This window comes from Oncorhynchus tshawytscha, linkage group LG17 (assembly GCF_018296145.1).
Source record: "Oncorhynchus tshawytscha isolate Ot180627B linkage group LG17, Otsh_v2.0, whole genome shotgun sequence".
NCBI lineage: Eukaryota > Metazoa > Chordata > Actinopteri > Salmoniformes > Salmonidae > Oncorhynchus > Oncorhynchus tshawytscha.
In genome coordinates, this window is record NC_056445.1 from 10,883,091 (window position 1) to 10,900,086 (window position 16,996).

At 44.5% G+C, this 16,996-nt stretch overlaps 1 protein-coding gene across 1 annotated transcript in view; it reads left to right on the forward strand.

The window, feature by feature from the left end:
• The first annotated feature begins 700 nt into the window (after positions 1 to 700).
• Positions 701 to 16,996, forward strand: part of LOC112216855 (leucine-rich repeat neuronal protein 3) — a 16,381-nt gene continuing 85 nt past the window's right edge. Inside the window, exons 1-2 of the mRNA XM_024376994.2 lie at positions 701 to 1,012; positions 13,171 to 16,996. The exon at positions 13,171 to 16,996 is cut by the window's right edge and continues 85 nt beyond it. Coding sequence (XP_024232762.1) covers positions 13,564 to 15,684 — 2,121 coding nt within the window. The 5' untranslated portion in view covers positions 701 to 1,012; positions 13,171 to 13,563 and the 3' untranslated portion in view covers positions 15,685 to 16,996. The remainder of the gene's footprint in view (positions 1,013 to 13,170) is intronic.

Here is a 16,996-nt window from a genome sequence, read left to right on the forward strand (position 1 = left end):
ATGAACTATGTCCCTGTTGTCAGAGTGTGTGTGTGCAGTACCCTGGGTCAACTCTGAAGGTCTGAGCATGGGTGGTAAAAGTGCGAAGCCAGCTTAAGGACAACTTCCTTCACAATTCATTCATCCCTGAAAATGGAGTTGGCTCCTTTCTGAAAGCTAGGGGGTTGATGGCCGCTGAAGCCTTGACAAAGTAAGGGCACTTTAAAAGTCGAGAACTTCTCATTATGAGAAGCTTAATGATGTTTTACATGATTCATTCCAGGAGTTATTACAAGGAAGTAACTACAGAGGGTGTGGGAATCCAGACTATCTGTTCCAAACCACTGATAAACCACACAGGAACGGAGCTTCTGAACTTCAGGACTCCGACAGGCGAGATATATCTCATTCTCCAAGGTGAGAGATAACCTCTCCGACCCAGCAGGAACATCCGTTTGTAGAACAATGTGTTCAAACCCCCCTGGGACTCAGTCCGAGCGCGAGCTCTAATAGGTACAGATATCCATTTTCTTCCTGCACCCTCATCTCATTTCCCTCCTTATTGCTTCAAGACTCCCTGGAAGAGAGGGTGGAAGAAAGGACAGACGTGTGAATTCAGCCAACCAGACGCGGGATGCTGCGAGCGCCGTGCCTGGATCTCTGACGCTATTGGCTGTTCTCTGAAGAGCCGGGGTTGTTCCGAAATTAATGAGTGTTGAGCAGAAAGCACCATGTCTCTGTGACAGCTGATCGAGGGGGAGATGCGCCGTTAACCACCGTGGAAAAGGACACGGGGGATAGAGGCTCTTCTACCAACCCAACAGCTCTCTCTGCTTGTGGACTTTCCGTTTTCTGATAGGGAACAACACTGTGAAGAAGGAAAAGCTGGAGCTGGTCTCTCCAACTGCGTAAAAATAAGAAGCTGCCGTCTAGGCTTGTCTGTGTTGCGCGCTTTCTCTCCTCCGTCTCTGGACCAGTGCACTAGATGGGGGTATAGGGAATACATATCGGTCGATGAAGATGACTACTGCGGGTGAGTTCCCCCTTTTCTCCAATATGTATACAGTCATCTAGAGAGCAGATATGTGGAGCGTATTCCATATCGCCACTGTTGCACTACGTATTTCCAAGAAGTTAACGGGAAATATCTGGTTTGGGGAAGGCTTTGACGACACAGTAAATAATAGTATAACGAGAAAGGTGTTGCTAAGCTATATAAAATAGTATGTATCAAAATGGTTACCGTTATGTTTTACTGCAAATGTAACAATCGGACAAGCATGATAGCTTGGAAGGCTACTACTGATTGTTCTCGAACCTTCAGACGCAGGAAAGCTTTTGCGCAACTATGCAGAATGTGCTTTATAATGGAAATGGAATATGAATGAATTCACACCAAAAAGATACGACGTCGAATACATATATATATATATATGTGTGTGTGAAGCAGGTGGATTTGTGCGTATATTTATGCTATGATGTGCGTCCTGTTGCTGATGCATTTAGAGAGCGCGCACACAAGGCACGTCTAGAAACCCTCAGAATGGTGGCAAACTCTCCCTCCCCTCTCGCTTTGCTCTCCGTTGAATCATCCTGTTGCTATCAAAGATAACTCGTTCTCAGTAGCTACCTGCCACGAAATAACTAATAGGCCTATCCCGGGGCTGTACGCAACACACACGCAAACCCACACACTCCCACGATGCGTGGTGCATCAGATAGATCCATTCGCTTCAGCACCATTTCTGCACGTTGCATCCGGAGCTTTTGCGTAATTACCCCTGTCACGGCGAGACATCTTAGCTGCAGAGCATAGTCCACATTGAACACAATCACTTAACCACATATCTGCGGAGCCTGACCTACACCTTGCAGGATTTAGAGAGAGAAGCAGCGAGTCTCTAATCCCTTAACTGCAATGGGGCGTTTCTATCTCTCTCGCTCTCTCTCTCTCTCTCCCAACTATAACCTCTCCAACGCTCATGGAATATTCCAATGAGAGGTCAACATGTAAGGTTTACTATAATGTATCCCATATATGAGGCACAGTTGTCCATTGACAGTGTTTACCCTGTTGCTGGATCAGTGAGTCAGTCTACCTTGGTGCTTCTGAACACCAATGGAGTTTATACTGAACATGGGCACAGTAGGTCCAGAACCCCCCTCTTCCAGACAGAAGCCAAACCAACAGCTATTCAATATGAAATGATATAGCATTGCTCAATGCTCACCATGAAACCTAACCACCATTTTAGCATTGTAATTGGCCTCTGATGGAGACCATCTTCATCCTGTGGTGGGAAAATGGCAGACCAAACAGTGTGCCTGGCACGCCTATCCAAGGCCACCACATCCCATCGCTCTGTGTAGCAGAGTATTTGCACAGTAGCCGGTCTCCATGTAACATAATTCATATGTAGCCTAGTCTACTGTACAATGCATACAGTACTGTTTACCTTACATTTTGATGTTGTCATCAGAGCTCTGTGTAAGTTTATAGATGGGTTGGTTGTTTAGCAACATGGGGCAAACCAGACGGGGTTGGCTTAGACTGTTAACAACATTTAAACTACATTTAGTCTCCAAATGTTCATTGGAAACATAAATGCATTTGTACAGTGAGCACTTGTTGTCTCTCAAATTCATCATCACAGTTTTTTTTTTTTTTTTTTTTTTGCAGAAGCTTTGCCATATTAGCATAGACATGACATCAGTCAAAACACCTCAAAACAAGACATGGTATCAATAACAACATACAACGAGCTGAAACGTGCCACGTACAATTCTCCACATGGTAGGTTCTTGTCATTGTTGATAGCTTTCTGACCAGTAAGAATCATAACAAAACGCTCCTCCGTCCACGTCGAATGCGTGCACATCATTTTTGTGACGTTGTCAGCCAACCCATCTATAATCCCCTTCTCTTTAAATGAGTATTTCTATTCACTTTACTGAGTTAATCTGTAATGCTATGTGTTTAGCCTGGGATTTTAAGAGTCGGAGCCCTAACCATATAATTACTTCTCCCTCTCAGGTGGGAATAAAAATCCTCAAGTCAAATGGTGATTTAATTTAGTTCAAAATACATCATTGCTTTTTTTCCCCAACAACTCTTTTTTTCCCCAACAACTCTTTTTTTCCCCAACAACTCTTTTTTTCCCCAACAACTTTTTTTTCCCCAACAACTCTTTTTTTCCCCAACAACTCTTTTTTTCCCCAACAACTCTTTTTTTCCCCAACAACTCTTTTTTTCCCCAACATCTCTTGCAACAGAGTACAGTGTTAACAGGTCTATTGATCAAGTTAGGGCTACATTACATTGGGCCTATATGAAACAGGATTTAAATAGGTTTCTCTCACACAATAGCCTAATACAGTGAAGTGTGCCAGCGTGTGGGTGTATGTATTTAGAGGAGAATTTACATGTACCCTGAGTACAATTTTCTAGGCTATCTATCTATGAAGAGGAGCAAAGATGTGTGGGTTTAACTCTCAGTCCTATACTCAATGTCAAAATACACTGCGCCTTATGACTTGTTAGTTGCATAATGATGTATTACAAGAAGCCCCTGGTTTGATTCTGATACCTGAATACACAGCATGTAAACCGTGGTGCAGACAGACAGATAGAGGGGAAGAGTTCAGAGCATTCAAGCACACAAGTATAGTAACAGCCCAACATAGCTGACAGCCTTCTGTTTACCAACAGATTTGGGTTGGGCACACGTTAAGAAAAGCAAGTATAAATTCAAAATCAAAGTGTTGTTGTTTACCTGCATCAATGACATTTAAGATGTTCTAATCCTGTCTGAAAAGGTTGTCGAAATGTAGCGATACCCTTTCATCCGTTGAAAGGTAACTCCTAAAGTCTCAGGGAAAATAGATTTTAATCAGAGAGGGAACATGATAAGAGGGACCTATGCAAATAGCCTTTTCAAATCGAGGAGAGACATCTGAGGATTGCTGCTGTGCTGACGATGTGTTCCGTAATATTCAAGATTAATATGTGTAGCCCTGGATACACTAATGAGAAGCTATTGCTTAGGAGTGACACGATACCACTGAGACCCAGGCAGACACGCAATCGTGAGCTACCCAGACAGAGTGATGGATTTACGGAGACGCAGACACGTGCATCATAGACTTACACACGCACGCAGACACACACACACACACGCGCGTACAGTGGACATGCAAGCACACGTACGCACGCACGCAGAAACACACTGACACACATTCCCCTGGGTATGTAATTGGACAGTGAAGCTAATAGTTTACATTTGGCGCCGAACTCTAGCATGTTGGATTTGTGATTTAAATGTTTCATATGAGGCTATTGGACCAAATGTACAGAATTATTTGAGGGTATTTTCATAAATATCAAGTATTAAGAAATGAAATAACTTTACGTATCTAGTCCCCCCCGTTTGAAGAAGTCATAAGTATTTGGAAAAATGGAACTGAATGGTGAATGTATTGTGTCATTTTGGAGTACATTTTATTGTAAATAGATGTTCCTGAACACTTCTACATTAATGTGGATGCTACCATGATTCTAGATAATCATGAAGGAATCATGACTAATGATGCTCATACCCGCAAAATCATGACTAAAGATCATACCCCCCCCCCCAAAGAGCTAACCTCCTCTGTTATTGATAATGGTGAGAGGTTAGAGGGTTTTGTTGTAGCCTCTGAATGGAATCTCAATCATCTTTATTAATTATTCATTCATCATTTTTCAAAATCATGGCATTATCGGGATTCAGTAAGAAGTGTTCAGAAACGTCTTATCTACTCACTTGGAAAGAAAATGACTCCAGTCATCATTCACCATTCAGTTACTATTGGCCCGAAACGTGACCCTAAACACAACCAAAACAAACTGCAAATGCATCCATGTTTGTAGAGTCACAAGCTTGATGTAGTGTAAGACATATGGGACCAAATACTAGACTTTTCACTACTTCGATACACTGTAAGTGAATTTGACATTTGTAAATGGTATAACAGATATGTATAAACGTACCCTCAAATTAAAATGTGACATTCTATACTGTCGCCTCATATCAAAGCAATTTGATTTCAAATCCAACATGCTGGACTATATACATTTGTAATTTGAGCTTGACTGTCCAAATGCATACGGAGGGCAGTGAATGTGCACGGTTACTAGACAACGTCAGTAAAGACAGACCTCTAGCGAGCCAATTCAGACCTGATATCGCAAACCATCTTGCATTTCTAGGTGCCTACGCAGGCCTGTTCGGAGCCCAGGCGAATGGAAACAATAGGTACCAGAGCCATTAAATCATAGTGAAGAAGGCCGAGCTGAAATGAAATGCGTTTCAGTGGCATGTAAAGATTGATTCTGTCTGCTGAAGGAAACCTCGTCCCTGCAGGCTTGTGGCCTCTTGACCAGATATATATTATTTATATAAATATAGATAGCTGTGCATCTATCTCCAAGGGAGGAAACATGCCACATTTGCACCTGCAGATTCAATTTCCTCCCGGCTTGGAGTGATATCGCTGCCTTCTTTCATTCTGGTTAACAACTGCAAGGAGAATTATGTAGATGAGTGACCTTTATTCAACTAGGCAAGTCAGTTAAGAACAAATTCTTATTTACAATGACGGCCTACCAAAAGGCCTCCTGCTGGGATGGGGGCTGGGATAAAACAAACAAACAAACAAAAAAACAAAAAAACAAAAACAAAAAAACAAAATATATATATATATATATATATATATATATAGGACAAAACACACATCACAACAAGAGAGACAACACAAGACCTAAGACAAAAACATAGCAAGGCAGCAACACATGACAACAAAGCATGGATACCATTCGATTTCATTAGGGAGATAAATAAGTGTTTGGTGTGTTCGCCATGTTTTTCACCTTATCAATGTCTGACTTAGCGCCATTATAAAAGGATGCCTTATTCTGTCATTCAGATGGGCTAACCCTGTGCACATGTGCTTATACACGTGCATGTGTGTGTGTGTGTGCCTTGGCATGCATGTGTCCGTTCGTGTGTGGTCTGTAGTTGCCTGTAGGCGAATGTTTGTGTGCATGTGATTTTTGTGTGTGTGCTCTCTGTTTCTCCCTTACTCAGCCCAAGGGCACTGGCTGTAGAGCAAGAGAGGCACGCGGCTGAGCTAGGCTGAGCTCAGACCTGGGGTGTCCTGTGGTTAATTTGGAACATTGATTCCACATTAACTGTTAACTCGCTGCTGATTTGCGGCCATGCAAGAGCAGGTGTGAAGGGAAACATTTTCCCCTTTTCACACCACCACACAAAACGTAATTATGCACACACACTGCATAGTAGCCAGCGTTTAATGGACTCTCCCCTGACCTTAGAAAAAAAAGTGTAATGGCAAATCAATGAGGTGAAGGGCAGAGGAAGGGACAGGAAGCTCACAAAGCCACCCACCAATGCGCTTATCCATGCAGCACATAGCCAGCCAGGCAGACAGGCATGGAGACTGGGAGGGAATCAGGCGGTCAAACAGGCAGGTCAGGGAGACACAGTGCCTTTCCTCTATTGGAGATAGTGATGCTAATGGGTTGAATGGAGTGGAGGTGGAGAGGAACCCACTATGGTGGTTTCATTTGGGGAAGAGAAGAATGAGAGAAAGCAGGATGAGAAGAGAGAAGGAAATGAGAGAGAGAGAGAGAGAGAGAGTAGGAAGAGAAGAGAGAAGGGAAGGGAGATATTAGAGGGAGAGAGCGGGAGAGGAAGAGAGAGAGAGGAGGGGTGAAGAGAGAGAGAGTAGGATGAGAAGAGAGAAGGGAAGGGAGATATTAGAGGGAGAGAGCAGGAGAGGAAGAGAGCGAGAGGGAGGAGGGGTGAAGAGAGAGAGGAGGGGTGAAGAGAGAGAGTAGGATGAGAAGAGAGAAGGGAAGGGAGATATTAGAGGGAGAGAGCGGGAGAGGAAGAGAGAGAGAGGAGGGGTGAAGAGAGAGAGTAGGATGAGAAGAGAGAAGGGAAGGGAGATATTAGAGGGAGAGAGCGGGAGAGGAAGAGAGAGAGAGGGAGGAGGGGTGAAGAGAGAGAGGAGGGGTGAAGAGAGAGAGGAGGGGTGAAGAGAGAGAGTAGGATGAGAAGAGAGAAGGGAAGGGAGATATTAGAGGGAGAGAGCGGGGAGAGGAAGAGAGAGAGAGAGGGTGGAGGGGGTGAGAGAGAGAGGAAGAGAGAGAGAGAGGAGGGGTGAAGAGAGAGAGGAGGGGTGAAGAGAGAGAGAGGGTGGAGGGGTGAAGAGAGAGAGGAGGGGTGAAGAGAGAGAGAGAGGAGGGGTGAAGAGAGAGAGAGAGGAGGGGTGAAGAGAGAGAGAGAGGAGGGGTGAAGAGAGAGAGAGGAGGGGTGAAGAGAGAGAGAGAGGAGGGGTGAAGAGAGAGAGAGAGGAGGGGTGAAGAGAGAGAGAGAGGAGGGGTGAAGAGAGAGAGAGGAGGGGTGAAGAGAGAGAGGAGGGGTGAAGAGAGAGAGGAGGGGTGAAGAGAGAGCCTTTGAGGATTATAACCAATGGATCAGAATTCCTGTGAACCATTTCTTAAATACACAGGCCATTTCTCCTGCAAAAAGGAGGCAATTCCTCTGCTGCCCTACTTTCCAGTTACATATGACCTTTATGTCGGGGAAACAGTTTTAGCCCTGCCAGGGTAATGTCTACCTTTCAGCAGATATCATACTTCGTTGTTACCAGCTAAACGGTATAGGCTACATAATCACATCCCTGAGGGCCAATATGTTCCCTTTCAACACCTACGATAGATGCAGTACATCCACCGTTTCATTTTGGGAATCTACTGTACATCCCGGGAGTTTTTCTAACCCGTGATCAGAACAGAATGTAATGTTTATTTCATACGTAAGACAGTACCTTTCGTTTCTTACAACATATCATCTAGCGACTGCACACTGCCAACGTAATGGTCTCTATATTCCTCACCTTTCGATCCCAGCCTAATTTGACCACGTTTCTAATGCTGTTGAGAAATATCCATTTAATCAACCTTTTGTTAATCTAACGCAACATCCCCGTTCCACCTCCATACTAATAAATACATTGGCATAAACAAGTGGCAGGTACATGTTCAAAAGTAATCCTCTCCAGATCCCCCCTCATCTCCACTTGACCCCAGCCGACCTCCCCAGACTAGGAATTCACTTAAAACAAGCAGTTAGCCACAAAACTAACAGTGCAGGCTGGCTGCTTGAGGATGAGCTGAGCCACAGCGTCATGGCTGAGTTACCGTCACAGAGTCCGGACGGAATTCTTCCGCTTCTCTATGCTCACTACGTACCTCGGTCTGAGACTGCCATCGTTGAAGTCGTTTGGGGTAATGAGAAAACGAGGGGTGTTGTACAAAACAAAGTCATCAGTTATTGGATCATCTCTAAACCAACCAGAGTATCAAAGCCAATTAAGAATTTTCAAAATGCTGCTTTCTAGGACCAATCAGAACAGTTGGAATGTGTTGGTGTTCTAGAAATCATTGGGGATGTACTCTGATCCATACTCATTAAGGAGAAGAAACTATTGTCTCTCGGCACGGTGTATGGCAGTGATGAGGCAATTCCTAGTCGATCCCCAAACATCTCTGTAAAAAACTACAACGAGAAAGCCTTGCGTTCCTATTCTTTGTATTAGTTTCACGCTGTTGTTGGTAGGTGCAGTTGATTCAGCAGCCCTAGCGACTAGATATGTATCTAGTCCACTCATTTGAAGGCGTCATAAATATTTGGACAAATGTATTTATAGTGTATTACATTTAGTCAAAACACATGACAGCACAGCATGGTAAAACAGATACTGTATGTAAGAAAATACCCTCAAATTAAAGGTGACATTCTGTACTGTCAACTCATATTCAACTTTTGTTCTCAAATCCAAAATGCCGTAGCGAAGAGCCAAACGAAAAGTTTTAGTACATAGGACACTGGCCTGGACACATTGGAAGCAGTAGCTATTATTTCTATTTCTCCCTTCGCCGTGTCGTTCTGTTGATGCTGCACTGCATCAGGACTCTGATTAGGAGCATCCGTCTTATAATTCCATTTGGCTTCGGTATTAACCGCATTCCTCTTTGTCTGAGAACCGCGAGGCGTTATGCAAGTTATTGCCACTTAACGCCAAACAAGCTCCAGTTTTCCCTCCTCCCCTCTTTGTTCCTTGGAACTCTTGTTTTCACCTTAAATGGGTTAAGGCTGATTTCCCTCATCTGTCTTGGGCTAAGGTGTTTAATTACGACTTCCTCAGGTCACTGGAGGTTAATGTGATGGTATTGAGACCCTGGCAGTCATTTTTTTACTATTTTCCCTATTTCTTCCTGTTAACTACTGGTAATTGAACAGTATATTGTGGGGGAAATTAATTCTGTATTGAAAGGGGGGAAAACCAACTTGACCTGATTTCACACTGACATGTTAGTTCAAGTGCTGTAAACACTTGAATTCTGGTCTACGGACAGTAGTTAAGTGTACGAGCCTTTTGCCACACACACTGTTGCAGGCTGTGTGTAGTGTGTCGTTTACAGGAACTAGAGGATATTCTTCCCTTACACAGTGCGTGGGGTAGTATTTCCAACATGTCCACTTTCTCACGTTTGGATTATAAGGCTAGGAGACTGAATACCGCTGAATAGGCTATTTAAACCTAGCGATTTCGTATCGTCATCTCCTTTACACCATTTTCTTATGAAGCAGACATTGTCCTAAACGTTTCAAATGCTGTAGCCTGGCTTGAAGGTTCTGTCGGTGTCACCTCCAATTCCCCATTTCTCTGTCCCCAGACGAATGTCTCTTAATGTTCTGTTGAACAGTAGAGCAGCAGAGCACGGAGACATCCTCCTCACCGTTGGGTCATGAATTAAACATTAGTAAGTGGACTTACTTAACATTATTAAGTTACAAACATAATGTTGAAGTAATTCAGGTATTTTGTTCCTATCATGAAAGTGGTCAGCATCAGCATAAAAGCAGAGAGAGCACGGGCGTTGAATTAGGTTCAGTTCAGAAGGGATGTCTGAACATATTGAAGCTTATTGTTGATTGAACAGTATCGCAAAAGAGCACATCACCAATAACACCTGTCTCTCAACATTCTGTGTGATGTTTCAATTCATTTATTAATATTAATAATATATAATTTATTATACGCTCTATGCACACTCATACAATAGATCATCTGACTTCCCTAAAGTACTGGTACTCGGGAAGTTTAACCTTGTCCAAAAGTGAAGGCTAAACACCTGTATTATTTATGATTATTGTGTGGAGGGAAAAGCAACAGCGCTGCAGTGTGTGGAATAGTTCTAGCCCTCTTGTCATTACACAATGGGAGAGGCTAAGAAAATATTATGCATGGTGTGAACACAACCAGAAATAAGTTGTAGGGCCAAACTTCCATTTTCATGAATCAAGTTGCGATTATCATAACTCCAATTTACTCACACATGAGTAAGTACTGAGCAAACGCTGTTATGTTATCCAGGCACACCACCCCATTTGAAATCCACCTCTAACCTCAAAATAATCATACAATAGGCTACATTTCATGTGTAGGAGGGATTTTTAAGAACTGACGCTAAAATGGATATGAACACAGTGCTTTGTTCCGCTGTACAATCAACACCTCAGCACTTTAGGCTACCTTGCTAACCGTTCCAACATCCGGATGCCATATCACCGTGCCAAATCTGAAGGAATCCAGGAAGAAAGTATGGTTCCATTGAATGTATTGTGTGGCAGCTCCTTCTTTTATCTTTTTTTTTTTTTTACAGACCCCCCAGATTCCTGTATGTTCAAAGCATCCATTTTGTGGCTGCTGTGAAGGGGCCTGGTTGACTCGCAAAGATATTGATCACCCAATGGAAGTCATATCCAATGAATGTCTTATTTAGCCAATTAGCAGGCAAGGCGGGTGACCAACAGTATAACAACGCAGCAGACCCTAAGGGATCCAACAATGGCTGCCCGCTGTGATGGAACATGCGATGGATGCAGTAACGCTTAGCCCAGACACATTAAGGTGCCTCTAATTGTGATTAGTAAACACAGGGATAAGAGGAAACGGGGGGTGAGAACCCAAAACACCATAGAAGAACATTATAGTTGTAAATGAAGTTTTAGCGCAGAGCGATACAATGAGAGTCATTGCTTCCCGAGGGAAAGCGAGGGTAACCATGTTTTTCAGATTGCTCTGGGTATACCACTTATTAAAGTGCCAGGTGCCCCCCCACCTTCTCTCGCCGCTCCTCCACCCTCACCCTCGTCCTACCTCATCGAAAACCACATTCTCAGCCACACACTCCAACAGTGGGCAGTGTTTTGCCATCGTGGCAGACTGCGGCGTTTTTGTAGCACCGTTCGGACTTGCTCCTCTCCATCGTAGTCTCGGAGCACTGGGGTGGAAACAGAAATGAGGATGATGGAATGTCTCTGGTGCAGTGCACCCCTCCTCTCTCTCTCTCTCTCTCTCTCGTTCCCCCTATATTTCTTTCTTTCTCCCTTTCCCTTTTTCTTCTCTTCGTCTTGTGGCTCTGTCTGGCGTTTTGTTGCTCTGCAGCCCAGGTCATGACAAGCACCATCAAACCCATTTGTTCAGTAAAAAGTGTTTAATGTTTGACAAATGACAAAGAGCAGCAGCCTAACTGTAGAGAGGGAAGCAAAGAGAGGAAACAATATACAGAAACGCAGCAATATTTTGTGAAAGTGCATGCTGATAAATATTCATTTTCATAGCGTGAAGTGTTCATGAGTACTTGTAAATGAAAGAGGTACTTTTTACTTCATTTGCTTCATGTTTTTCCCGTATTTTCCCTAGTGACAAACATTATGTATAGAAAAGTATGTGGACACCCATTCAAATGAGTTGATTCGGCAATTTCAGACACATCCGTTGCTGACAGGTGTATAAAATCGAGCACACGGCCATACAATCTCCATAGACAAACATTGGCAGTAGAATGACCTTACTGAAGAGTTCAGTGACTTTCAACATGGTACTGTTGTAGGATGCCACCTTTCCAACAAGTCAGTTCGTCAAATTTCTGCCCTGCTAGAGCTGCCCTTGTCAACTGTAAGTGCAGTTGTTGTGAAGTGAAGACATCTAGGAGCAACAACGGCTCAGCAGCGAAGTGGTAGGCCACACAAGCTCACAGAACGGGACCGCTGAGTGCTGAAGCACAACACTCACTACTGAGTTACAAACTGCCACTGGAGCTTCATGAAATGGGTTTCCATGGCTGAGCAGCCGCGCACAAGCCTAAGATCGAAGATAGACTCTGGAGCAGTGGAAACATGTTCTCTTGGAGTGATGAATCCCGCTTCACAATCTGGCAGTCCAGTGGACGAATCTGGGTTTGGCAGATGCCAGGAGAACGCTACCTTCCCCAATGCATAGTGCCAACTGTAATGTTTGGTGGAGGAGGAATACTGGTCTGGGCTGTTTTTCATGGTTCGGGCTAAGCCCCTTAGTTCCAGTGAAGGGAAATCTTAACGCTACAACATACAATGACATTTTAGAGGATTCTGTGCTTCCAACTTTGTGGCAACAGTTTGGGGAAGGGCCTTTCCTCTTTCAGCATGACAACGCTCCCATGCACAAAGTGAGGTCCATATACAGAAATGGTTTATAGAGATTGGTGTGGAAGAACTTGACTGGCCTGCACAGAGCCCTGACCTCAACCCCATCGTACACCTTTGGGATGAATTGGAACGCAGACTGCGAGCCAGGCCTAAAGGCAAAAACATCACTGGTAGTTAGAATTTAAAAAAAAAATGCAAACAGACATAAAAATGGTATCCATGAGTTCATCTGACTCTTGATAAAGGGCCACATTGCCAAAATCCTGAAGTATCCCGTTAAGCCTATGCAACCTGCCATTTAAGAATTGAATAAAGACTTCCTGCTTTAACTCTAAAGGCACTCAATCCTCCTAAATGTATCCTTTAATGCTATATCAGGAGGGCGCAGAACTGACCCCAAATGATATGCAATAGGTCAAGCAGATCTAAATCCATGCTGATGTGTCTTGAAGGGCCGTGCAATGTAAATGTCAACACACATCCATGTGCCTCTATAACAAATGTCAATGTGCCTAAATCCCCTTTGGTATAATGAACCCAGGTTTTCTGTCTTGGTATTTACAGTTTTTCTCCCCCTCTTCTTTTACAGGTGGGAATGGACTCATTTAAACAATGCTGGGAGATAGTAACGACGTCGAGAGATGGATGTGATTCATCTTCAAAAGAAAGCAGAGCTTTAATGGAGGCTAACCCAGATGTGCTTAGCAGGACCGTAGCTTCCTGAGGTATATGTTCATCGTCATCTACTTGGGCCTGCACAACCAAAGTCTTGACCCCAACCCGTATGCCCAGGAGGGAAAATTGAGCGGCCACACCAGCACAACCACAACAAAACAAAAGCCCCCTGGGATACCCTCCCTACCAGTGGGGGGTAGTGAGTCGCTATAGCAACAGCAACAAATGATTAATTATTTGTGAAGTTAACAGCTCAGACCACTTAATCTACAAAGACCAATTACTTACTGGAGGGAATCGGGCCAATATGAAGGACGTGTCATTTGTGGATCGTTTCTTCGTGGGCCTTGCCATGACTGCCTTTGTTTTGGCCTCTGAGGAGAGAGTCGATTGCCCTCAGCTATGTGTGTGTGAAATCAGACCCTGGTTCTCTCCCAGCTCTGTCTACATGGAGGCCCCAATTGTTGACTGTAATGACTTGGGACTTTTCACTCTGCCTGGGAGATTACCAACGGACACACAAGTGCTATTGCTGCAGACCAACAACATTGCAAAGATTGAGAAACCTTTGGATTACCTGGCCAACATCACAGAGATTGACTTGTCGCAAAACAACTTATCTTCAATGAGTGACATCCACCTCGGGCGGCTGCCTCAGCTGCTGTCCTTACACATGGAGGAGAACTGGATACGCCAGCTCCCAGATAGCTGCCTGGCAGAGCTGGCCAACCTTCAGGAGCTTTACATGAACCACAACCTGATCTCATCCATCTCCCCCACAGCGTTCCAGGGCCTTCACAATCTCCTCCGGCTCCACCTCAACTCCAACAAGCTGCAGACGATGAGTAGTGAGTGGTTCGACACTATGCCCAATCTGGAAATACTCATGATTGGGGAGAATCCGATAACCTCCGTTCAAGACATGAACTTCAAGCCCCTTCGTAATCTCAGGAGTCTAGTTCTGACCAGGATGAACCTATCGCAGTTACCCGACGGCGCTCTATCTGGCCTCGACAACTTGGAGAGCATCTCGTTCTACGACAACACCTTTCCTGAAGTTCCCCACGCAGCTCTACGGAACTTAAAGAACCTCAAGTTTCTGGATCTTAACAAGAATCCCATTGGGAGGATACAGAGGGGAGATTTTGCAGACATGCTCCACCTCAAAGAGCTGGGAATTAACAGCATGCCGGAACTGGTCTCTATCGACAGCTTCGCCCTAAACAACCTCCCCGAACTGACTAAGATCGAGGCCACCAACAATCCCAAGCTCTCCTACATCCACCCCAATGCTTTCTACAAACTGCCCAGGCTGGAGACGTTGATGCTGAATGGGAACGCGCTTAGCGCCCTACACAGGATTACCGTGGAGTCCCTCCCCAACCTGCGGGAGGTGAGCATGCACAGCAACCCCATCCGCTGCGACTGTGTGGTCCGCTGGATGAACATGAACAAGACCAACATACGCTTCATGGAACCGGATTCTCTCTTCTGTGTGGAGCCTCCCGAGTACGAGGGCCAGCACGTCCGGCAGGTCCACTTCAGGGAGATGACAGAGATCTGTCTGCCTCTCATCTCCCCTGAAAGCATGCCCGGGCACGTTAGCGTTGACAACGGGAGTTCTGTGTCGCTCCACTGCCGGGCCTTTGCCGAACCCGAACCGGACATCTACTGGATCACGCCTTCTGGTACCAGGGTCCTGCCCAATACCGTTTCAGATAAGTACTACATGCACCCAGAAGGAACATTTGACATCTACGACGTAACAGAGAACGAGGCTGGACTGTACACCTGTGTTGCCCACAATCTAGTCGGCGCAGACCTGAAGTCAGTCTCTGTGGAGGTGGATGGATACTTCCCCCGACCTGCCAACGGCTCTTTGGATGTCAACATCAAATCAGTGCAGACCAACTCGGTCCTGGTGGCCTGGAAAGCCGCCCATGGCGGTCTGGCTCCTAACATAAAGTGGTACACGGCTTCCGACCCCAACCGCCCGACCATGGCGTTCACTGCACGCGTACCGTCTGATGTGAAAGTGTACAATCTCACACATCTGACTCCCGCCACCCAGTACAAGGTGTGCGTGGACATCCGCGGCATCCTCTACAAACACGACACCAAATGTGTCAATGTCACCACAAAGGGATTAGAGCTGGCGGCCAAGGACACTGAAAAGTGGCACGCGGCAGTAATCGCTGTCTTTGGTGTGCTTCTCGCCGTGATTTCAGTGGCCTGTCTGCTTATTTATGTGTCTCTGAGGAACCACCACCTTTGTGGGGATTTAAGGAAATGCCACTCCAAAGCGTCCCTGACGCCGGTGGCCGGCCTGCACTCTCCTTTTACGAGGCTGTGGGTCTCAGGGAAAGGACTGCCAACCGCGGTGGAAGTGAAACCCACAGTCATAAATGTATCTGACAATGCCTTTTAAAGAACTATACCCCCCGTACCACACAACCGCAAAGAATGGACAAGGTGTATAAAAAAGGAGAAGCTTGCAGTAAACTGTTTTAAAATGTGCATCTGCATCCTTTAAGCTTTGACTCTGACATTCTGGGAAAATATACACCATCATTGAATTGAGGAGTAACCGGTAGGAGGGAGACAGACCACTCTCTCGGTTACAACATAGTATCTGACGTGGCGGCTCTATAACAATTGCTTTATCAAGCTAACACCACCAGGGAGATTGTTTTCCCTGCTAAAACACACAGTTTCGACATCCCTGGGTTCTTCACAGAGTACAGATAGAGTAAGAGAAGATGAGGACGATGGTGTTCTCTCTCTCTTGTAATTGACTGCTAAGTGTGTTCTCTCCTTGCGGTCCCCAAGCAATAGCGTCTGTGCTGTACAACATCCATAGGCGAGCTAGAGATGACAACTGTCTATAACGGAGGAACTATGTAGTAGAATAGACGATGATAATAATGACTATGGTGTAAAACGTTTGATGAATATACCCTTTTTTCTATTTAGAAAGAGAGGATTTGTGTTTTTTTCATGGATAAATTGTTATATATTCTATCCGCTAATGTAAACATAAATCCTCTGGTGTAATATCTGGACAGTAAACTGGTGTGATATTAATAATGGCAGAAACAAATCACTCTCATAATAACAACATCATCATGCTAAATACAATTGTACTGCGTATGGGTAGAGTATATAGAGAGGGCATTTAAGAAAGGGTTGTTTGCAAGTGTTTGCAGAAGAATTGAAGAATCTTGACGAGGCAGACGTTGAGTTGATGGTGAGTTGATGGTCTGAATGTTGTTGTCTGTCCTGACATCTCCTAGAGAGGAATGACGAACAGTGGTTTCCCACTGGGCAAAAACTGGTTAAATCAACATTGTTTCCACTTAATTTCAACAACAACAAAAATGTCATGTGATGACGTTGAATCAACGTGGAAAACTGATTGGATTTGAAAAATGGCATCAACAGGTATTTTGTCTTTTCCCCCCAATTTTTAACCTAAATACAAATGACATGGTGGAATTTTTTTGTTGATTTCACATTTAATTCACGTTAGTTGATAACTCAACCAAATGAATATCAAAACTAGACGTTGAACGGACGTCAGTGCTCAGTGGGTTGTTATGCCCCGGTAAGTGCCTACTACAAGAAGTACACAGGAAGTACACAGGAAGTACATAAGAACTACTGCAGAGAAATAACAACAAGGCCATGTCATATCTTCAGACTCACAAGCTAATCTCAAGTACTTTTAGTGAAAATACATT